The 24440-nt window shown below is 36.8% G+C and overlaps 2 protein-coding genes across 2 annotated transcripts; one reads left to right on the top strand and one right to left on the bottom strand.

Annotated features, from left to right (window-relative positions):
- Positions 1 to 317: 317 nt before the first annotated feature.
- mesd (mesoderm development LRP chaperone) lies at positions 318 to 8587 on the bottom strand. The gene is made up of 3 exons (XM_079866533.1): positions 8400 to 8587; positions 6901 to 7133; positions 318 to 3945 (listed from the first exon to the last, which is right to left on the bottom strand). The coding sequence occupies exons 1-3, from the start codon at positions 8550 to 8552 to the stop codon at positions 3711 to 3713; spliced, it is 621 nt and encodes a 206-aa protein (XP_079722659.1). The 5' UTR covers positions 8553 to 8587; the 3' UTR covers positions 318 to 3710.
- Positions 8588 to 10348: 1761 nt separating this feature from the next.
- Positions 10349 to 13936, top strand: tlnrd1 (talin rod domain containing 1). Its single transcript, XM_079866528.1, has one exon. It carries the CDS (start codon positions 11797 to 11799, stop codon positions 12856 to 12858), a length of 1062 nt encoding a protein of 353 aa, XP_079722654.1. The 5' UTR covers positions 10349 to 11796; the 3' UTR covers positions 12859 to 13936.
- Positions 13937 to 24440: the final 10504 nt, after the last annotated feature.

Here is a 24440-nt window from a genome sequence, read left to right as displayed (position 1 = left end):
CAACGGGAGAAAAAACAAGAAAAAAAAGAAAAAAAAACTAAAAACAAACTCAACATTCTTTGTTTTCGACCCTCTCGGTGATGTTTGCCTTCATGTTACAATGTATGTTTTTTCTAAATATGTAGAAAAAGATGTTTCAGATTCTAAATGTTGTGGGGTTTCCTCATTTTAATTGTCACGCACAAGAGTTGGTTTCGTTTGTGATGAACAAGAGAGCCAGCAAAAAATGGAACAGGTCACCCTAAAATGAAAATTTCACTCATTTAATTTACGAATCGTGTCGTTTGATGGAACAAAAATCAAGAATTAAAAAAAAAAAAAATCTTTAAGCATATGACCAAAAGCACTATAAAAGCAGTCAATCCGCCTATATTTCACTTCTTCTGAAGTAATTATTTAAGTAAATATTTTTATGCGATAAGTGGCATTGGTTCTCCTGCGCATTAAAAATGCCCCATGGAAACCCGAAAATAACCATACAAATTTGAGACAACCTGAGAGTGAATTCTCATTTTCTAGTGAACTGTTCCTTTGAATCCAACAGTCAAGAATGGATTTGAATTTGACCATTAGTAGATGTCAGTCTATCATAAAATGATCAAATCTGTGATGAATTGGCTTTTCTTCCATTTGGCAAGAAGTACGACAGTGTCCCTTTGCCGAAATAGCTGGTCTTTTTTCGGAGATTGTAATTTGTTAGTGTTTTTGTATGTTTTGTGTGTTTCTTAAAAAAAAAAAAAAAAGCCTGATTGATAACAGAGATATATTTTATACTTATTTATTGTACAGGCACTATTACGCAAATCCAGAAGGGACATCTTTCAAGGGACTTTTAAGTTGTAATGTAATTCTGTCCTCTCTGTAAAAAAACTAAACCTTTAAGTAATATTTTCACTTTAGTGTATAATTCAAATATACATTACATTAACTTTAAGTTGTATATGGATGTGATGTAAATGTGAATGATTGCCAAGAAAAAAAAATGTATTACTTTAGATAAGAAAAAAATGTAAAGACTTTTGTACAGAATTAAATTTTTCCTCACATCTTTGGAGTGATGCTATGTTTGTGTGTGTAGTAAAAGGTAAAACCATGTTGACTTTATAATATATATAAATAATTTCATGCATTGATGTTGCTATATTCCTATGAACACAAAGTGATGCTGGAATGTGTCTCCAGCTCAGCTGACACTATAACCCAAGCTCATGTTGATTGATGGTGTGTATCTAGTGTTTTCTTGGGGTGGGGGTCCGTGAAGATTTTCCTCAGCAGATGGTGAGGAAATATGACCATAGAGGCCATACCGGACAAGGGTGGATCCTGCATTCTGAGCATGCATGAATGTACACTAATGATCTGGACATGTTTGCAGAGTAAAGCACGCTGAAGCGGTCGATGGTCAGCATTACTTCAGAGATGAGAAAACTACATTGGCTTTCTTGAAAGTCATCATGGGTTGCTGGCAGCGTGTTTTCTGGAATGTTGAATCTTCTCATTTGACCTGATTTAATGCAGTTCATCAGTCTGGTCCAAAGCCATTAAGAATGCGGTCAATGCGGCTCCCTTTCTCGCATGACAAATCGATGACACTGATTTAAACCCTCATGCTCTGTCCTGGAAAACCTTATTCCATCAACATTTGACAGCAGAGTTTTTGTTTGGTTTTGGACAATGCTGGTCATCAGCTGTCAGCTCAAACGGCATGTCCACAAATTACACATGGAAAAATAGAAAAAAACAGGTTTTTCATCAGTCTTCCAGACACCAAATTAAATTTATTAGCATGTTTAAGGTAGAAATGATCACTGGATTTGTCTGCATTTGTTTGGTTCGTGGCTTTGAAAGATATGCAGAACTTTGAGGCGTTTAGTCATAAAAACTAGACATTCATGCAGCATAATTATAAAACTGCAATTATAACATCATGAATCAAACAACTGCTATTTACTGTTATGGTTTCTTGTGGAAGGAGACGGCAGGATAAAAAAGCTCGTTATGCATACAAGTCCTTATAAGTAAAAAACTGTTTGTTCATAAATAAACATTTAGTATAGAAACTGTAATGAATTTTGCATTTGTGCTCCCCATTAGTTTGCCATAAAAACACTGTCACATTGTTCTGTCAGGATTGGACAAATGTGTCAATGTAGGATGATGGACAACAAATGCCTGCAAGAATGGATGAATGTTTAATGGATGACTGCACAAAAAAAAAACATTTTTTATTTCAATTAGATCACATTTATCATTCAGTAAAGTGCTGAAAAGCTCACAGCTTTCCATGAGGTGTACTTGCGTTTTCCCGGGTATCATGGCATATGGTGCTTCAGAAGGGAAAGAATGATCGATTACTCTATTAGCGCCGCCTAATGTTGCTCTCTTTCAAACTGGGGCAATGACTCTCTCTGCTGCTGCTAAATTCATTTTCTTTGCCAGAAGCTGTTAGACTGATTCCAGATCAGTTCGTTTCTGCCACATGATCCTCCAAATGCATTTCAACATCCTTCAGCAAGCTGTTATGTAAACCTTCAGATAAATCAGACGAGTCATATTCTCTATTGCAGCTGAGCGACTGCTCGTGTAACCTTACTGTTGCATAAAGTCAACAAAAATAACAGATTTGAAGAAATTGTAATCAGACAGCAAACCAATGTTTTTGTCTAGACTGATCGGTGTAGGGAACAACAACAAAAAAAAAAAAAAGAGTTAAATATCGCAGGCTTTAAGCGCCACACATTTTCTGCATTTGAAAATGTGAACATGAACACGATCTGACACCAACGGTAAACAGTGTTGGGGTAAGTTATGTAATCAGATTACTTTTTCAAGTAACTAGTAAAGCATTTCTTTTAAATTTACAACAACATCAGGGTTTACTTTTTCCAAATAAATAACGCAAGTTATTGACTGACAGCTCTCTTGTCCCCATGTTGAGAAATCAGAATTTGTGCAGAGGTGTTGTGTGCGCTGTGTGAACATGATGATATTGTAGTTCTAGACTAAATGTGAGCATTTACTCATATCACTTGCACAAAAACAGATGAAGTATTCCTCAAAATGAAATGCAAACATGCAATAAAATGTTAAATAATACAAATATACTCTATTTTATCTCAATTTATTAACCAATGTCTTTGCTGCAAAACTTTAAAGAGCCAATTCAACCATATGAATAATCAAAACTAACTAGTGAAACATGCATTTCATTTTTTTTTATTATTATTATTGCTGAAGTTAGAGTACAGATGTGAATTTGCATTTCCTTCAGCCTGAGGTTTATTCTTTTCACTTTTGGAGGGAAAGAGGCCTTACATTTGCCAAAAATCGATTTATTTTTTTATAACAAAAAACAATCAGAACAAATAAAAAGTAATGCAGAAGTAACGTAATGCACTAATTTTTTGAAAAGTTACTTTTTTAGAGAGTAACAAATAACAATATTGTAATGCATTACATTTAAAAGTAACTTTCCCCAACACTGACTGTAAATAATCAATGCAATGCACATGTAATTATAAAAGTGGTTTATTCTTTGATTCTTGAAAAATGAGGTGAGTGACAGTAAAACAAATCAAAGAAATTGAAACTACAGCTGATTTGACTGTAGTCAACCGTTAGTGACCTGTGCATCAAAGTACGCTGGTAACACCTGTTAGACAAACGCTTCTTCAGTCCCATTAAGACATTGTGCCTTTGAGCTTTGGCCATCAAAGCTCTTGCTTGCTTTTATTTGCTCGGTTGGCTGCTTTCTTGTCTCCTTTCTTCTTGGTGTCGTTTTTCTCATTGCCCTTGGCATCTTTCTTGGCATCTTTCCCAGGGAACACCTGTCCTTCCACGGTCACATCCTCACAGCGGTCCTGAGCGACCAGGAAGTCTTTAATCTCCCAGGCGTAACTCCCGTCACGCAGCATGAAGATGACACGGTTGGATCCCACTACAAACCTGATGAGAACAATACAAACAGTAACCTTCAGTGATTTTTGACAGAGCGCCAAAAAGCATTTCAAGAGAAAGAAAGCTAGTTAGGACAGCTTCAAATAAAAGCAGAGCTTCAAATCTACAAAATGCAGCTTTTGCATATTTGAACCCTTTCTAGCAGTGACTGTGATTTTGAGATCCATCTTTTCACACTGAGGACAATATAGGGACTTAAACAACTATTAAAAAAATGGTCAAACGTTCACTGATGCTCCATAAGGAAACACGAATCATTAAGAGCCAGGGGGTGAAAACTTTTTTGAACTTGAAGATCAAGGTAAATTGTACTTAATTTGTCTTCCAGGAAACATGTACGTATAGTCTGATACTTCTGTAAGCCGTGGATCATTCAGGTAATGACACAGTATTGAGAATCAAGGGTACATACATTTTGAACGGGGTCTTTTTTGTATAATTTTGTCTTGTGGACTATATGTAAACATATTTTATGTAAAACATCATATTCAGGACAGTACTGAATAAAAAATAAAAAAACATGCATCTCTCTTGTTTTGTTGACATTAACATTTTGTAGATTCCGCAATGTGTATGTAAACTTTTGAGCACGACTGAATACTCTTCATCTGTAAATGTTAGAGAGTCGTGCAAATATTTCCATTTTGCAGCTAGGAGTGGACGAGCCTTATGCAAGCGAGTCTCCAATAAACTTCAGACTTCAATGAACGAGCGATGCCGCGCACATGCGAGTAGAACAGACAGAGTGGTGCAGGTATGCCATCACTTTGTAGGCCAATCGGCAGTTAGCATCGCACGGTTTCCCTGAACAAAAACCCAATAGGATTTTTCCATAGGCTTTTGGATTGTCGCAAAAAAACAAGCTCTGTGATCAACAAAAGTTTATGATACTTACACGTTTTGTCCATCAAGATCATTTTCACAAATTAACACAATTTTATGAATTTTGGAGCCTAAATGCAGTCGTCAGAGGTAAAAAGCTAAAGGTAGGCTATAAACGAACTACACCACAGTCCCACGACTTCAACGTCACCATCACTAAGCTTCCGACAACTCTTTCAGTTTTAAAGGAGAACTCCGGTCAATTTTAACATTGAGCTCATTTTTTTGTAAATTTGGAGTGCTGTCAATACAGAGAACAACGACAAAAATCGGTGTTGCCTACACCGTGTTATCCTCTTTTTAAAATTTGCACCCTGTTGACTTCAATGGGGCAAGTTTTAAACCTGCTTTTAGCCTCTTAACATCCTTGATGTGTCATTACAAGTGCACAGGTCATGTGAGTGATTCCTTCAGAGTGAACACGGGTGAATCTGACTGCAGTAGATGTGAAAGATATGAATAAAAATGATGTTATTTCAGCCAGCGCTCATACCTGTATTTACATCCTGTTTTCGGTCGAAGCCCACAGTAATCGATTGTCGAGTTCACCCGCATTGGTTTAGTACGTACGATCATGCGCCCGAACTTGACAATCGACTACTTTGGACTTCAACGGAAAACATGATGTAAATACAGGTATGTGCGCTGGCTGAAATAACATCATTTTTATTCATATCTTTCACATCTACTGCAGTCAGATTCACCCGTGTTCACTCTGAAGGAATCACTCACATGACCTGTGCACTTGTAATGACACATCAAGGATGTTAAGAGGCTAAAAGCAGGTTTAAAACTTGCCCCATTGAAGTCAACAGGGTGCAAATTTTAAAAAGAGGATAACACGGTGTAGGCAACACCGATTTTTGTCGTTGTTCTCTGTACTGACAGCACTCCAAATTTACAAAAAAATGAGCTCAATGTTAAAATTGACCGGAGTTCTCCTTTAATGTTTGAGTTAGATTAGTTTATAAGAGCAAAATTATAAGCATAACGAGGCTGTAAAAGCGGACTGAGTTTACCTGTTCTAGCAACCACATTTTTTAAGACTAGTAGCCTAGCTTTTAAAAAAAATAATTTTAAATCACAAGTGGGTTGATACTGATGTATTTTATGTTGTAGAATAAAACGTGAAATTATCTTCTTTCAGCATTTAACCAAAAACCCATTGACTTCAGGACGATGGAACCATAAGTGCTAAAATGCTCATTCGTTTCCATGTTTTTGCCTACAAATTTACATCACACCTGCACCACTCTACAGAGTAAGAGCACAGTAATTCTGACTAAAATATACATTTTGCTAAAATATTTGTTGTTGGACATTTAAATGTGCCATATGTAGAATTTTAAACCTACAAGTAAGTATTTAGTACTACAATGTATTTTTATGATAGCAGTAACTGTAAAGTGAATGCGTGTTCCTCTTACCAGTTAATGTTTAGTCTGTGCTTTTGTTTGCATTTCATTTGAATTTAGGGTTGACTGTAATGTTGTTACAATGTTATAATGTAACAGGATTTTAACCCTTTCTTTGCACATAACATATAGTACAGCCTACATGGTTACATTGACTATATTTGTTTTCATAGCCTTCAATATGAACATTGTTTGTAGAACAACACTGGTGAAATAACAAAATAATGTTTTATCCAAATAGAAAAAAGTAGAAAATACAGAGATATATCCTGTATATTGTCATTCAGCCCAAACATATAGAGACTATGGATGGGCATTTCAAGCAAAAATAATACTCGAAGATCGCTGGGTATTATTTGAGTATTATTCGAAAATCGCACCCCTCCCCACATGCACACACACATGCATGTATAGGCTACACTGTGAGACAATGTGTAGGCCTATCTTATTCTGTTGTCAGAGAGTAGATTGACAGCTTTTAGGTGTGTTATTGGCAGCGCCACCCTCTGGTTACATGAACGTGTCACATATTCGATATTCTATAATAAAATCAACTAGAATATTGAAAAATCGTGACTCATCCCTAATAGAGAAATGAATTTTTTTATTTATTTTTTTGTCCACATTGCCCAGCCCTAGTTGTTACCTCTGAACATCAAAGTTGGCATTGAAGAGGCTTCCCTGCCACAGGCTGGTGATCTCTTCTGTCTCCTTCTCTGTCGGGTTTCCTGACACAGAGGCAAACACCATCAAGGTCTTTCCCTTCTTGGACATCTTCAAGAGCTCCTCTGGTTTGGACGCATCTATTTTAGAGAAGTCGATGGGTGGAGGAGACCTTTTGTGCTCCGGTAAATCGCCCTCTTCGATGTCATCATCTTTCTGTCATAAATGAAAAGATGTCAATGAGAAACACTGAAGAAAGAAAATCTCTTTTTAAAACGGCAATTTTATTTACTTGTAGTTAGGGCTGGGCGTGGGAGATAAAAATTATGTAATTATGTAACTTATGGAATGTCAAGCAAGAAGGGAAAATGTGATAACGATATGAGCGACATTTTATTTTCAAACTTTAGATATTCAACATTTTATATTTAAATACTTAACTTTATTAATATAATAAGATTTAATTTTAAAACTTTACATCATACAATTTTAAACTCTAAACATTTTATAGGCTTACTAATTATATTAAATATTTTCCAATTTTAATGCATTGTCCAGTGTAGATTCAGAATGTAAATACATGCAGGTAATATTTCAATAGCTTTAATCGTTGTATACTTAGTAAATAACTGTGACACTACCTGGCTAAATTCTGTGAACCATGGTCTTTCACAGGCAACCTTTGACTCAAGGAGTGTCCATATAAAATGTGTAAAGTGTCCCAATAAAATCAATCTATCTATCTATCTATCTATCTATCTATCTATCTATCTATCTATCTATCTATCTTTTGCAATGTGCATACAAAAGAAATAGGGTAAGTGTACCCATTAAGCCCATGTACCCTTTAAGCCCACTTTCAACTCTGAAGTCAAATTAAAAAAAGAGAAAATAATATTTTATGCTGCTTATTATTTTAACCAATCCAGTGATTTGTTACTTAGTTAAACTAATTAATCAACTAATTAATACAATTTCAAATGAGAGATTAATCTTGCATTTTAACAAATGATTTTTCTTATAAACTATGTCAATATCTATGAAAAAAACCTAAACTTAGATTTTGGTGGGCTTAATGGGTACACTTACCCTACCACAATTTAGGAAGGAACAATTGAAAACATTGTACAATTTTTTTTTTTTTTACGTTTACATACACAGAAAGAGTTAAAATATGTAGGGCTAACGTTACACAAGAATACAAACAAAACAAGTGTGGAATACACTGTAAAGTTAACCATGTCAATAGTTTACGTCAAAATACTAGTTACGGCAGTTACTGTTCCTACAAATGTGGTTGTTAATCGATAAAAGTGTCGGGTTGACTAACTTACAGAGTACATCAACTAAATGACAAAACGACGGTATTTTGGCGGTTACCGTGGTATTTTATTGTGAGAGGCACATGACTGATGTGTGCATCAGCACAGAAAACAGCGCTTGCAATATCTGCAGCTGAAGCCTGGATGAGTTCGTCCATACCTCCCACTCCTCCAGCAGTCTGGCCATATCCGCGTCATTATAATCCCTTATGTCTTTCTTCTTCTTTGCTTTCGTTTCTGTACAATGAACGGATATGAATAATATGAGAAAAAGCAATACTGATACAGTCCTGCTGCTAGCGGGAGTCGCCATCTTTAAACCTGGAGCTCGCTGATTGGGTAAAATCTTTCCGCTCGTCATTGGCTAAAGGAAGTGTTTGCCTGATCACGTGGCCTACTATTGCGGGGTTTTTTTTCTCTTCCATTTATTTGTTGCAAGGAAAATATAACACAAAATACAATCATATACATGTACATTAAATAATTAAGTAATAAAGTGTAAAATGAAAAATCTGTATGGGGACCAAACACAAAATATAGAGAAAGTTAATAAGTGTACAAAATAAAATAACCCACATTTAGGCCTGCGTTTGGAAAGCTTTTAATTTAGTTTCAGATTTTGCATCATAGTGGATTTACATTCTCATATAAAATAATAACATTCACTAACTGTTTTATAAAAGCTGTTTTATATTATCTTCAATGAATTGGCATTCAGGAAAATAAATACTGACATGCACAGAATTACAATATTGTTGTAATTGCAACACTGATTATTCTGAAGAAAATGTATGTACCCTTATTTAATTAATTTACTCAGGCCTATATTTTGACCAAATTTCCCATTCAGTATTTATTTGATATTTCGATACCCGACACTTTCATGTTGATTTTATATTACCCCCTAAAACATTTTTTTTCTCTTTTTTTTTTTTTCTTTTTGTATGCATATATAATGTTCAATATTTGCATTCAAACAAAAGTGCATGTATAATGTTAAAGTTTATGCAATAACAAAACAAACAATAAAAAAGAAAACTAAACAAGACAGTCACAGTCACAGCTAAACGAATTAAATGAAGAGGATTTCATGGTTTTTCAGCTCTGCACTTCACAGGCTGGGTTCTCTAAAGTGCTTGTCATGGGACTCATGAAGTGTGTGCGGCTCATTCAACAGAATCGGAACTGTTTCCTCTCAGGACACCCCACCCAATGGCACAGTGCCCCGTGCAGCTGTACAACTGACATGCAGTGTTCACAGCCTCCCTCAGCCCCCAGTTCAGATACAACACACTTCATAACAAATGCTTTGTGTAATCCAGTAGCTGTATACTTTTGGAATTTAATAAGGAATCAGACCAAACAAGGCCTACATAAGGGATCTATATTGGATATGAAGAGCATCTGTTGTTTGAAACTGGGAAATTGAGCATAATGTCGTATAATGTAATGTCAAGGGGTAACGATAGGCCAACGTGTAGGCCTACTTATGAATGCGTATGCTTGTAAGTCCTCAAAATGCAATATTTAGATAATCATATACGACCATAGTTCTTTGACGAAAGCCCTTCCCATGTCCAAAGAGGAGTGTTTTCAGTGCAACAGCCCCACCCTGTAGTTTCTCATTGGCTCCTTCACACTCCCAGCGTCTCCTTTTGTCTAATGAAAAGTACTCTACTGCACTTACGTCATAGTTTTGCCTCGGTGAATCCGATTTCCCTTCCCAAGATAAATCAGCTGTTTTGAGGCCAATCTGATTTTTTTTTTGAGCGCGGTAGGGTGACTTTTTTTTTTATTATTATTATTTGCATTAGGACCCCACGAATATGTATACTTACAACTAAAGCCCCACAGCGCTAACATAAACGTTAATAATAGATAAATAAAGTACTTATTGCACACATCAATATAAATAAATGGAGCAAACTATTACAGTTAAAACACTATATTAACACGAAATAAACTTTAAACAACACAAAGATGTATCGGCAAATCTATTCAAGAAAGTCAAAACAATAAAAGTTTCAGTTCAGAAGACCGTGCGTTTAAAATACAAAAGCATAATAATATAACCGGCGTTTCCGCTAAACTAAAAAATAGTTCACTCTATGCCGCTCTGAAAGCGAACATTGTGAAAGTAGTAAATACCCCACACGCGAGAGACCTGTTGGATTTACAGGGAAGCGCAAACTGTGGGGGAGAAACACCAGCAACAAGAAAAACCAAACAAACAAAAAGGGTAACACAAGGAAGTTCTCTGGAATTTGTCTTTGGGTGTAACTTTTGCCCTCAGACCGGTAGTTTAGTCTCACATCGGGGCCTCGGGAAACGATGACTGGTGAGGAATGAACACGACTTCTCGCGCGACTAACGTTACTTCTGAAAAATACGCGTATCGGTTGAGGGGCTGCTGGATTAAAAGGAGGAGTTTCGTCTCTATGACCAGGAATAATGGTTGTGGAGTGTATAAAAGTGTCGGAGTTTGAGGGAAGCTAACAGGCTATTCAGCCACACCCTCCCGCCGCTTCCTGATACGCAAGATGTAGCGGGAGACTACAACCGACGCGCGAGAGAGTCTCAGTAGCGAACCAAGTTCGTTATTGTCGAGGAAACTACATTAAAACATTAAGCTGAACGTTAAAACAATGGCAAGCAAAAGCGGAACTATCTGCCACTGGACAACCGCTGCTTTTCTGCTGGAGAGGGCGTATGGACAATAGATATGCATAAGGAACTGTGCTTTCCCACAGAACTTGGATTGTGTACGAAAAAGAAACGGCTGAAAGTCGTTCGGGAATATTTTATGAGTTTTCAAGGTCTCGTGGGATGATGGTGCAGTGGCGGCGGGGCGCTCGCGCGTCTCGCGCTTCGGACGCAGGGTCAGCAAGACGGTCAATACATCATCAGCATCATATTGCAGGACGTGTATTTCATTTAATTTGCTTGACACGAAACGAAGAAAACCTGAAATGACAGATTCTGGAAGTCAACCTGCACTTTGCCTCCATCTGGGCATCTTCTCGTTCATGGCACTGCAGTAGCCTTTTAAAAGATATTTTTTTGGGGGTTTGTTTGCATTGTTGGAGCAACATTGACAACCTGTGAAACTGATCAGACTGTAGCCTACCTTAACAGAGGTAGTTGTGAATTTTATTATTTCTTTCATTATGCACACCTAAAATCTGATTATTTAAACATTGGGCAATTCAGAGTTTTTCAATTGAAGGGATATTTAACTATAGCTCTCACCAGCCTATTTTGCCCGCATTTTATATTATAAGAATATTTTTTTCAAAAGTACTTCCCTTATTCTCGCAAGTGCATTGAGTGAAGTTTCATATTATTTTGAGTTATCAAAGTGTCCTGTGTGTTCGCAAAGAAGCTGAGTGGACTTTTTCTTCTGAAGGACATTATAAAAGACTCTTTGGCCAGTTTCACTCTCCTTGAGAAGGTGTGGAAATCTTTTATTACTGAAGAAAATGACATAAATCACATGTTTCGCACAAGAGAACGTGTGTTGCGATCTTTATTTTGAACATTAGAGCGACCACACTACTATGGCTAGTAGTGGCTCTGGAAAATCAGATAGTGAGGTTACCAACATCCCTAGTGGCAGCTTGCAACAAAGGAAAAGACTTTTATCCATCTGTGACGCATGCAAGAGCAAAATGCAGCTGGTGGCGGACCTGCTCCTGCTGTCCAGCGAGACCAGGCCGGTGGTGAACTCCGACGGCCTGCCCATAGCAGAGACGTTCGAGAAATGTCGCGACACCTTGATCGCCCGGACTAAGGAGTTGTCTATTATTGTCCATGACATTCAGAGCCAGCTCAACATGGGGAAGTTTGTGGAGGTCGGGGACCGACTGTTGGAGATGGGTGACCTGGTGGTCTCGCTGACAGAGTATTCGGCGCATGCCGCGTACTTGGCGGCCGTGGAGATCCCGGGCTCACAGGCTGCCGTTCCCGGCCTGGTGGACCGCTATAAAGTCACCCGCTGCCGCCACGAAGTGGAGCAGACGTGCAACACTCTACGCCTAACAGCTCTGGCCGACCTGACGCCGCAGCTCCTTCTGGAGGTGTCGCAGAACATCCTGAAGAACCTCACCACGCTCACGGACGCCTCCTCTCTGGCCAGTGATAAATCCAAGGACAAGTTCGCCAAGGAGCAGTTCAAAGCTAGCGTTAAGTGCATGAGCACGAGCGCCACGGCTCTGTTGGCGTGCATGCGTGAGCTGAAGGCCTGCCCCAGCGAGCTGACCCGCAACCGCTGCGTCCTCTTCAGTGGCCCGCTCGTGCAGGCCGTCCACGCCTTGGTGGGTTTCGCCACAGAGCCGCAGTTCCTCGGCAAAGCCGCCGCCATCACCCCCGAGGGCAAGGGGGTGCAGACGGCCGTCCTGGGCGGCGCCATGAGCGTGGTGTCGGCCTGCGTGCTCCTGACCCAGGGCCTCAGGGATATTTCCCAGCATCCCGAGAGCAGCTCCCAGATGCCCGTCTACCGGGAGCGTCTGCGCAACTCTGCATGCGCCGTCTCGGACGGATGCACTCTCCTGTCTCAGGCACTAAGGGAACGATCCTCACCTAGAACTTTACCGCCAGTTAACTCTCATTCTGTGAATTAAAACTCCTCCCCGGCACGTTATTTTTGAAGTACCAAAGAATCTAATCAGGTTTAACCCCTGTATAGTATGAGTTAGGGCTGGGTGATATTTGAATATTGGCGATGTTAAAAGTTGGTCTTATAAAGACAGTAAGCAGCTGCTTTCAAACACTCCCACGCATATGTGTGTGTGAGAGCTCTGTAAACAGCATCAAATGTTTCTATTTGCAACATGTTTAACAGCGTTGAGCATTGTAGCCAATCACAGACATGTCTGTTTAGCTCCGAAACACAATGACCAATCATAGGTACTTAAATTAGTCAGTGGGGAATCCACTCAATACTGCTCAAAAGTGGGAGTTTTCATTCAGCACGATCACATATTGTGTTCCTCATGCTCGAATCCTCTCATTATAACTGCAAACATGATGTAAATAAGAGGTTCATATAAATAAGTATAAAAACTAGTGTTGATTTTTGCAGTAAACAATTTGTGACTAAACGTTCTGTCCAGATGTCTTTTTCACGGGGGACTTGAATTGAAAACAAATGGAAAAACATTGTTAAATCGAATATAACGAAAATATCAAGATATTTTTAGCTATATCGCCCAGCCTTAATTTGAGTAAATGTAGTGTTTATCCATCTAAATTAACTTTTCATGGCAGTCGGCTTTACTCAAGGTCACGTTTATAGGTTATTTTCTCATACTGGATGTGATTGTGGAAAAAAAGTAGCTTTTACTAAAACTGACAACTTTTCAGCAAATCCTCTTGTCGGTTGAGAATATGGCCAAAAGCGGTCTTTACAACAGAAGCCTTAAAATGAAACTGAAAGTCTTTACCTCAGTGTTTAGCTGAATGGATGTCATTGAGATCTGTAGAAATCATCAGCATCATATTGTTCGTATTCCATGTGTGAATTTGTAATGAGTTAAAGCTGCTGTGAGTGTGTGCCATAGGTTTTACACTATTTACAAGACTTACAATGATATTTTAATGTGCTGTTCCCCCCCCCCCCCCCCTGCCCACCCCCTCATTTTTTATCATGCATGTACTGGAGTATTTATTTCAAGTAATTAAAAATGTTGTTTCTCATAACTATCGTGTGACATCTCAGTCTAAAGATTAAAATACTTGATTATTTTAAATCTATGAAAGAGGCCGAACGTTTTCACTGGATGAACAAAAATGTGTGCTCTGAGCAATTGAATGTGATTTATCGTGAAAGTTATTTTTAGTGAAGCGTTTGATTTTGTCCAAATTTCTATACAGGTGGATTGGTGACGTTAAAGCTTAATAATCCCGGTGCCTTGAAGAGCTCCTTTACGCAAAAGCTACCTTGACTAGTTCCTGATGTGTTCCATTTGTTATCATAGTCCTTGATAAGCCTCCTGCTACCTTCATCTGTGCGTTTGAAGTCTGGAATGTTTATCTCTTCCGCCACACATCTTATGTGTAGCCGTTTATTCCACACATTTCCTGTACATGGAAAACCCCTGATTAGTCCATTAGTGAAAGACCTACTAGCAATTTTTACTTAATAGCTCTGGTATAAGTTATGGGAAAATCTTGGTGTCTTTTTTGTTTTTTAAAGCCTAACTATAAAAACAACGATCTGCGTTACGGTAAATCTCACTAAATCTGTCAATATCCTTGTCATATTATACCCAAAAATCTAAAGAATTTTTTTAATAATGCCTCTACTTTGAATGTTCATCTTTTGTGAATTTTTGCATTATTTTTATGAAAATAATGCACATTTTAACCCAAAATTCTCATTACTGTAATGCGAAACAAAAATTCTATATGATGTAAATAGTAAATCAAATCATTTTATTACATGGTATTTATATAGTAAAGGGCTGTCAAATTGGTTAATCACACATGTATGCATAAATGTGTGTGTGTGTCATATATATATAAGACACACGTTTATTCATTTATGTTTATTTATACACGATTTGACAGCCCTTTACTATATAATACATGTAATAAAATTATATATATATATATACACACATATACACACATATAAACAAACTTTTGTGTTGGATGCAATTAATCAATTTGACAGCACTAAGTAAAATATAATTAATATTTCTGAAATAAAACACTCATAAAGTCACTGTCATATAATATTAACTTTATTCTTAGTGAGATTTAAAGGGAATTACAGAAACGTTAAATTACAATAATGAGAATTTGTGCTTTTTGTGCTTGTGTTATTAAAATATCTATGCATTATATATATATATATATATATATATATATATATATATATATATATATATATATATATATGTTTTTTTTCTGGGTTGAAATGTGTGTGGGGGGGAACTGTTGGTGCACAACAGGAAACCAAATGACCTCTTCTATCTGGAGACACTTCCTTCACAGCACAAAATGTCGGAGAAATAATTTCGACCCAGGTTTCGCCCATTTCCTGCTAAAAGGAGAGAAGTGTAAGCTCTTCCCTGTCCTATTATGCAAGCGTGTGCTGTGAGGGTCTGTCTTCTCCCCCAGTCCCCCAGTATCCTGTTTCAGATTCGTTATTATCAGTGTAAACACCTCACCCTCAAAAGCAGGGAGACGTACGGATGATGTGGGAGAAAAGGATGTCTGGAATGTTAACATCTATAATGAAATGTGATTGGCATGTTTAGGGGGAAAAGCAGGTTTTTCTCTTAGAAATTGTATATGTAATAATTCATGCGCACGATCATGTTTGCCAATGATGAATACACAATGCACTAGAAGATGAAAGTGGTGCTTGTCCAGGCAAAGCTCACTGATCACTTAGAAAAGGTATAACACACAGTTGAGTTGTTTTGGATAGAAGCATCTGCTAAATGAATAGATGTAAAAGTTGGCCTAATACTCATGCCTGGAGCACAAATGGTGTACAATCATCGGTAAAATGTAATACTTAGGTTTAGGGCTTTGTTTAAATTCATTAATAACTCACACATTTGGCAAGTTTTGATACTGTGGATATGGGTATAATCTGCCATATAATTTCTGGTGGCACTAACACTTTGTTACTCATTTGAGATCTAATAAGATGCACGTGGTGAGAGTAGAATGACACTGAGCTCATAATTTATGGAAAAACCTTATCAAATGGCACATAGCAGTCTAACATGCAGCCTCAGTTATAGAAGGGCCGTTTGAGGGGAATTTCTAGTCTATACATTTTATTTTGTTGCCCAAAAGTAGACATAAACATAAGATTTATGTATTTAAATAAATTTCCATCCATTTGAATTAGACCGTTTTAACAAACAAACTAATAAACTTATTAAAACGAATAAAATGTTATGCATATTTGTCAGTTGCGCATAAATGAAATGGGTAACGACTCAAAAAATAATGGCATAGTGTCAAATCAAATCATGGCAAATTTGCATCTATTAAAAATAAATCAAATCAGCATAAATCTGTTAATCGTGAAAACTGTAATTTGATTCAGTATGTCCAATATGGCAGGCAGTGGAATAAGCAATATTTATTACTTAAAATGTATGAAATTGAAACTAATTGGATTTATTTACAATAAATATATATACCGTTTATGTATGACTGACAAATATGCATCACATTAACTTTAATAGAATGTTTATATTAAAACTGTGTAATCCAATCTTTGTAATGAATCTTAAATTTAGGCCTAAAAATGTGTATTTTTTTACCTTTTGTTTAGCTTAAATTGGCATAAATCTGCAAATAGAGAGACTATAGGCTAGAAAATTTAGAAGGTTAGACCACAGACATAGACAACATACTTGAGAGAAACTCAAGTCACCCATTTAGGTTGGTTTAGGTTTAGTGTGTCAAGCAACAGCTGTCGTCTTGGTCAGAAGTGTGACGTCTCTTGGTAACCAAGGCCAAATGTCAGTCTAGTGTGATATGATACTGGTCGTATCATATATCCCTCTGCTCACATAAAAGACACACCCAGGTCATTGTGCTAACGTTTGCGAAGGGCAGATCAAGTTTCATTTTCAGCGTTTTATTGAATCTGCATCTGCATCAGTTGGTAAATATTAAAATGTGTAACTGCCTATAGGTTCATAAATCTAAATGTTTAGTAGTGGCTTAGTATAGCAGTTACAGAGAATACTTTCTCAGGTGATACTATAATTTGATAGAACCGATTCGTTCAAAAACACTAATTCGTTCTGTAACGAAACAAGCAACTGTCATTATAAAGGAGTCATCAAATCAGTCACTAAACTTAAAAATTCAATGAGAAACACTGTTTCACAGAGACGCAGCAACACTAAAATTGTTGTATAAGTTACTCTATATACAAAACGTTTTGTTAATTGAAATGTGTTTTTTAAAGCAATATAACACTCGCAATAATGTATTATTTTTTTATATTCAATTTTCCACAAACAGGTACCAATATGCATTAGTTACAGTCAAACCAAAAATAATTCAGACACCAGATATAATTTTTATATTTGTTTACTAGTGGGTGCAGGACACTAAAGTTCATTTATGTAAGTGAGGATAGCAAAATAAAGTAAACTGTGACATATTATACCCAAATATTCTTCATACAATGGACTACCAGTAAAATGTATAAAAAATTGGGACCAAAAAATATTCAGACACTTTGACCTGACCATGTTTTCCTTAAGTGTTTTTTCTTTATTGCAAATACGACCATTTTACACCACAGACTTATATAACAAAATTAAGCATTGCTTGGTAATTGGTTGACCTAAATTGGTATTATCTAATTGTGTACTTCAATTAAACAGCTGACAGCTATTCAACCTAATTCATTTGTGAGACAGTCTAACAGAAGGATGGCCAAAACATAACTATTGATAACTATTTGAAAAGTTCATTTTCACTATAGCGAGTAAACTGTGATAATGTGAGAAATGTTGAAGGTGTCTTAATACATTTTGGTTTGACTATATATTAGGTGCAGGATTGCTGTAATATTAATGTGGATCATATCGGGAGGATACATTGCCCTGTGCCATCTGTTAGTTTGACATCTGCCCTGAATATTCAGCATAAACCACCCTGAAATCCTCCCAGCCTGAGAGGCAGGGAGAGTTTGGCAGGAATTCAAACAGAGCTGAAATTCCTCATCCTTCCCCTTTGGCTGACCTTGGACCAGCAGTTTTTTCACACTGCCCTCTCATACACCCACACCTTCTTTTGACCACCAACTGCTTTATTCCTCAGCATAATATTTCTCCAGATCATGTCTTACAGTAGCTTGCTCTTACAGCAGAATGCTCAGTGGAACTGTACAGTCGAAACTTTTTACTCTCCAAAATCATCCTCAGCCCCGCAGACCCTGCCCAGGGCCTGTTATTGTCTCTCCTGAAGGACCAAAGGTTAGATGGGATGGCGTCATTGTCCTTAAATAAAGCTGCGCCACCTGGGAGGGATGACAAGAGAGAAACATTTCCTGACATTGTCTGTATGCTTTCTTTGTCTAATGAAGCCTGGGAACAAAGTAATTTCCCTGTTAGGGCCAGGCGTACTGCAAGCTGCCTAACGTCCGAAATACTCAGAGGCATTTAAAAAATAGAAGAGCTTGTCTGCAGCTTGAACCAGAGTTATTATCACTAAAGAAAACATTCAAAAAATTATTTACTCGAAATATAATCAACAATGAAAATAAAATTTGGTAACACTTTATTTTACAGTGTCCTTGATACATGTGTTACATACTTACCATAGTAATAACAGTAACTTATGCATAATTACATGCAACTAACCCTCAACCAAACCCTAACCGTATAGTACATGTAGTTGCTTAATATTACTCAGTACTTAAATATATAATTACACTGTAACAATGACACCTTCAAATAAAGTGTAACCGAAAATTTTAAATAGTTTCTCATTTTATTTCAGCTAGTTGCCAAGGCAGCATTTCTCAAGTTACTAAACACAGTAAAATTACAAAAACTTATTAAATAACAACTAAAAACAAAACTTTATATATAGACTTAGACTTATTTATATGTCTACAAAGACATTAAAAAAAAACTAATAAAAATGACAAAAACATAAACAATATCTTACAACTTTAAAAGGGACCTATTGTGCCCATTTTTACAAGATGTAATATAAGTCTCAGAGGTAGGCCCAGAATGTGTCTATGAAGTTTCAGCTCAAAATACCCCACAGATATTTTATCATACCAGGGTTAGGCAAGATCAGGTCGGTCCTGGAGAGCCACTGTTCTCCAACCCTAATCAAACACACTTGAACCAGCTAATCACTGTCTTCAGGACTAATACTATACAGGCAAAGAAACATTTCAGGGTTGGAGCTAAACACCGCAGGACAGTGGATTCAAGACCGATGTTGCCTACCCCTGTATTATTCCATGTTAGTCCACTTAGACTTCCTTTATTAATCCCCGAGGAAAATTTTTTGAGTGGAAAGAAAAACATGCTGTTTTTGTGCATGTACTGTATCTTTAAATGCAAATGAGCTGCTGCTCCCCACCCTGCTTTCCAGAAAAGGGCGGAGCCTGTTCAGTTCCAATACTCTGCCAAAAACGAAAACATCTGTTTGTTATTGATTATCTAGTGATTTATATCATGCAATTCTGACTATTTCTCGCAATTGCAACTTTATATTACGCAATTCTGTCTTTATAACTCACAATTGCAAGTTTATATCACGCAATTCTGACTTTTTAACTCGCAATTGCGATTTTTTTAATCACACAATACTGAGATGTAAACTTGCAAATGCGAGAAAAAAGTCACAATTACCTTATTATTTTTTATTCTGTGGCGGAAAAAAGCTTCCGTACATATCAGTCTAAACTTCTGATATATGGTTTTCGGAGCGCCCACATCCGAAGCACGCACACAGAAAGCTGGAGGTCAGACGACGCATCACAAGTGTTAAACTAATTTCTCTTTCACGTCTTCACGATTTAAAATGTAAAATACACACAAGGTTATGTCAAAAACACAAAGTTCACAAATGTGAATAAAAGTGAATGCAGCGTATATATACAGTAACAACTGCTATATATGCTGTTAATAGACCCTTTTACAGTTGGTAAACATGGTGACGTATTTGTGTGGGCGGGGCTTAGCTGGAGGCAGAAAGATCCCTCTGGCCGCTTCACTAACGCTAGTTTGCCAGTTTGTTAGCTTGTTTTTTTAACAATGACTGGAGAAAATCCAGTTTTATCTTAATGTGCAAGGTCACCACTGTCCAGGACCGCGATTGTTATTTGCAAAAGTTAATTTTAACGGACGGAACCAGACTGGCCGACCCGTACACGCTCAGTCAATGGATGGACGATCTGACAGGATTAACGTTAACGCTACCAACAGTTGAGTGGCCTGACTTCTACACCTACCCGATAGAGAAACTGAGGGTAACGAGAAACTGAGGGCATATAAATCTTTAGATGCCTATAAAGTTATGTGCTGAATGGTCATGTAAAGATTTGTGTGTACGATCCGCAGTTCTGCCTAGCCAGCGCCAAGAAGACGACAATGTAAAGAGTGACACTACGGTGCAATTTTAAAGATGTGGATATTTTCTAGAAATAAAAATTCCAGATACAGCATACTCATTTTTCATCGATTCTTGCACCCAATAACACAACAAGATGACATTTAATAATACAAATAATAATTTAAGCTGCTTATTATGTAGCCGAATCTGTGCTGGTTTGTATTGGCCGCCTCCAGTTTTCCGTTTGTTTTGCCTCCAGCTAGCGCCGTGACGTCGGCGCAAAAGGGGTCTATATGAATCAAACAACAAAAGAAAAACAGAAAATCACTCACTGCTCTTGACTGAATTACTTTAGTAGCTTTAATAATAAATCATCTCTTACTTGAATGTTGCTGTTAAATGCTCTGGCGAGAAGATTAACATGGTGGACTGTGTACAGCTCACTCAGGGGAGGAGCTAAGCTAATAGGGCAGTTTCCGTCGCTGGTCGTGGGCGGGGCTTGTTCCAATCTGACATCACATTATAGCACATTCCCGTGGCACATGCTCATTTTGAGACACTGTTTCAGATTTATGGGGAAAATAACAAACGGAGTGAATGGATTTTTACTACAATAGGGTGGTTGTGTACACACACTGCAGACACATAAATATGTTTTTTTTTGTTTGTTTTTTAACAATATAAAAGTGAATTTTGCATAATAGGTCCCCTTTAACCCTAAAACTGGCAATGTGATCTGGGTGTAACATAGTTTTTGTCGTCTTTTTTGGGGCGTAAGAATGATTTTTTTTATCAAATCCTTTTATCATTTATCACAGCCTGGTCTGTCTTGAGTATGCTGGTCACATGATTTGTTTAAAATTTTTTGTGATTAATTAGTCAGCCTGAACTAAATCCAACATGGCTGCCAGTGGTACAGGACATTCAGATTTTGAGATAAGTAAATATATATTAAACTTATTTTTCTTTTGAAAAAATAATACTAACATTAATTATGAACATTGTCTTAAGGTGCTGAAAAAGAAAATTTACAAAAATGTTGTTCATGTTGTTATTTGAATTATATGTTACACCTGAGTCACATTGCCACTTTGGGGTATAAAAAAGGGATTAACTTTGTATTCATTTTTGTAACAATCTTTGTATTCTGAGGGTTTTTTTTTTTTTTACAAATTATAAAATGTACAGGTTAAACTGATAGGCTACAACCTGTCTGTCTTGAGAATGCTGGTCACATGATTTGCTTCAAGTTATCTGTGATCAATTAGTCAGCCTGATCTAAATCCAAAATTTTTTACCATTTTACCAATTTCTTTTTACCATTTTTATGGTAACGCAAGGTCTGAACGGTTCAAAACGGTTTTCACAGGCTGAAACTTGAGTTTGTAAGCTTTCCAATGATATATAATGTCAACATTATATGAGGTGAAGTATAGGATATAATTGTTTTAAACATGCAATGGCAGTTACAGTTATAGATTTGGTCCTTTTTTTATACCCTAAACAGGCAATGTGATCTGGGAGTCACAACATAAAATCCAAAATACATAACATTTTTCAAAAATTCTTTTGGATATGATTTACTTAAGTCCAGATAATATAAAAAATGACATGAAATTATTTGTTGCTTATCATTTTCTACTCTTGCCTGTTTAAGGGTTAACTAAAAATTCAAGTGAAAACAGAAAATATAAAAATGAAATATAATTTTATAAAAACAAAAACAACTAATAGCATATCAATGATGCTAAAATAACACTGGCATGAACTGGATTGACCAACTCTGACATATTCTGTAGGCAATAGAGGACTTTTACTCAGGCCCGCCTTGTTTGTTTAGTTTTAAAATCATGTGATACTGGCCTAACATGAGTCAACAGACTGCCATATAAATAAAAAAGATAGCTCAAATCATCCAGCTTCGCGAGGAGATGTGTGCTATCATTTATCAAAATGATTAGACTAACAATTTTCAATTTTCAATAAAGATCGCTGGAAGAAATTTTCCGTATTGAATTTTCACAGTTGTTGAATTACGCGTTTCATTGTGTTTTTTCACATTAAAGACAATGTCTGTAAACTTTAGAAATTTACCAGTAGGCCTACTAGTTTCTTTAAAAATATAAAATGTTGTTTCATGGATTATTTCATTGCATTTTGATTTCTGCAACAATTGTTCATAGAAAAAGGAAAAACATTACACAGCAGCTTCTATTTCAAGGCAAAACATTTAACGGATGAAGGAACGAAGGGAAAAAATACCCTTGGCTGCATCTGTGTTGTAATCCATCTTCGTACCTTCCCATTTGCTAATATGAACCAGCTCTATGAGCATCCTATGGGAGCATTCCCAGGGAATGATATCATCCCTCCCTGACAGGCAGCATGCTGAACAAACAGATAATAACGTGTTTACTCACAGGGCTCAATTGTGCAATAGACAAGAAAGATTTGGTTCTTGTTAGAAAAGTAGCATCTGTAAGTTAAAGAAAGACACAGACACACACACACACACACTGTATTCCTGCATGGGCCGCGCGTTCACACAGATGCACTGAGAGTGTTATAGCAGGTGCGAGAGGAAGTGTCTGTGTGTTTAAGACCCCAAAGTCACAGACAGATTTGAAGTCAGAACATCATGCATAATAATTTAATACTGGCCAGGGTTTTCACTCTGCTCACTGCACTCAGAGTTTTATAGACAACCAGGAAGTTATATATTAATATTACACACACACACACACACACACACAAGCGCGCTGCGCGCGTGCACACACACACACTACCGTTCAAAGTTCGGTGACAGCATTGTTTTTGAAAGAAATTTATACTTTTATTTAGCTGGGACAAATGAAATGGATCAACAGTGACAGTAAAGACATTTATAATATATATATTTTTTTTTTTTTTCAAATAAATGCTGTTCTTTTTAACTTTCTATTCATCAAACAATCCTAAAACAGGTATATATACTATAATGATATGAAAAAAAAATATGCTTACTGCTTACAACATTGATAATAATAAGAAATGTTTCTTAAGCAGCAAATCAGCATATTAGAATGATTTCTGAAGGATCATGTGACACTGAAGACTGGAGTAATGATGCTGAAATTTTTGCTTTGACATCACAGGAATAAATAAAATAAAAAAAATTTTTTTTTTTTAAATAGTTATTTTAAATTGTAAAAATATTTCACAATATTACTGTTTTACTGTATTTCTGATCGAATACATGCAGCCTTGGTGAGCATAAGAGACTTCTTCACAGAAAACACGAAAACAGCTTATACTGACCCCAAACTGTTATTGTTTAAAAATACATGCTGAAAGTGGTGTTCGTGTAGGAGGGCAGAGAGAGGCGGGTGTTCCTTTAGCAGGGCAGCCAAAGTACAATGTCTTCCTCTTTGCTCTCTCTCTCTCTCTCTCTCTCTCTCTCTCTCTCTCTCTCTCTCTCTCTCTCTCTCTCTCTCTCTCTCTCTCTCTCTCTCTCTCTCTCTCTCTCTCTCTCTCTCTCTCTCTCTCTCTCTCTCTCTCTCTCTCTCTCTCTCTCTCTCTCTCTCTCTCTCTCTCTCTCTCTCTCTCTCTCTCTCTCTCTCTCTCTCTCTAAGGTGGGGCTCATTTCCTCTGACACACACGCACACACACACACACACACACACACACACACACACACACACACACACACACAGTCTCACAGTAGAAAACCATCATGTTCTATATATACTATATACAGCAGCGGCTCAATATTCTGTTCACTGTCTGTCTCGCACAGTAATGATGACACAGTAAGTTTAAAATGGGAAACTAAGGTAAGCCTGTCTTAAAGAATCCACAGGGATTTGTTGTACTGTGACGTTTTCACAAGCATTAGAGGCCCAAAAAAGTAGTTGAACGCTGTATTAAATGTTCATATATCATTATATTACCTAATAAAATATCAAATCAGCTAAATAAGTCCTGTTCATTGGCTGGCACATGGTAACCAGTCAAACTTTGTAAGTAATTTTTTAAAGAAAGCCCATATTTCTAGCAAAATATTCCTCAAAAAAAAAAGATGTTTGTTGGGTATTAAATGATAAAACAATATACTGTTTAAAATGAAGACAAATATATATATATATATATATATATATAA

Source organism: Squalius cephalus (genome assembly GCF_949319135.1).
Source record: "Squalius cephalus genome assembly, chromosome: 3".
Classification (NCBI taxonomy): domain Eukaryota; kingdom Metazoa; phylum Chordata; class Actinopteri; order Cypriniformes; family Leuciscidae; genus Squalius; species Squalius cephalus.
The sequence above is the reverse complement of the archived record's forward strand: the minus strand, read 5'-3'. Positions and strand labels throughout refer to the sequence as shown.

What these genes read in the sequence shown, in the direction of transcription:
- mesd (XM_079866533.1), bottom strand. Translation starts at nt 8,552, where the DNA reads ATGGCGACTCCCGCTAGCAGCAGGACTGTATCAGTATTGCTTTTTCTC. An exon ending in GACTGCTGGAGGAGTGGGAG is followed by an intron (nt 7,134 to 8,399) that starts GTATGGACGAAC and finishes CATTTATGACAG; the next exon opens with AAAGATGATGACATCGAAGA. An exon ending in GCCAACTTTGATGTTCAGAG is followed by an intron (nt 3,946 to 6,900) that starts GTAACAACTAGG and finishes TGTTCTCATCAG; the next exon opens with GTTTGTAGTGGGATCCAACC.
- tlnrd1 (XM_079866528.1), top strand. Translation starts at nt 11,797, where the DNA reads ATGGCTAGTAGTGGCTCTGGAAAATCAGATAGTGAGGTTACCAACATC.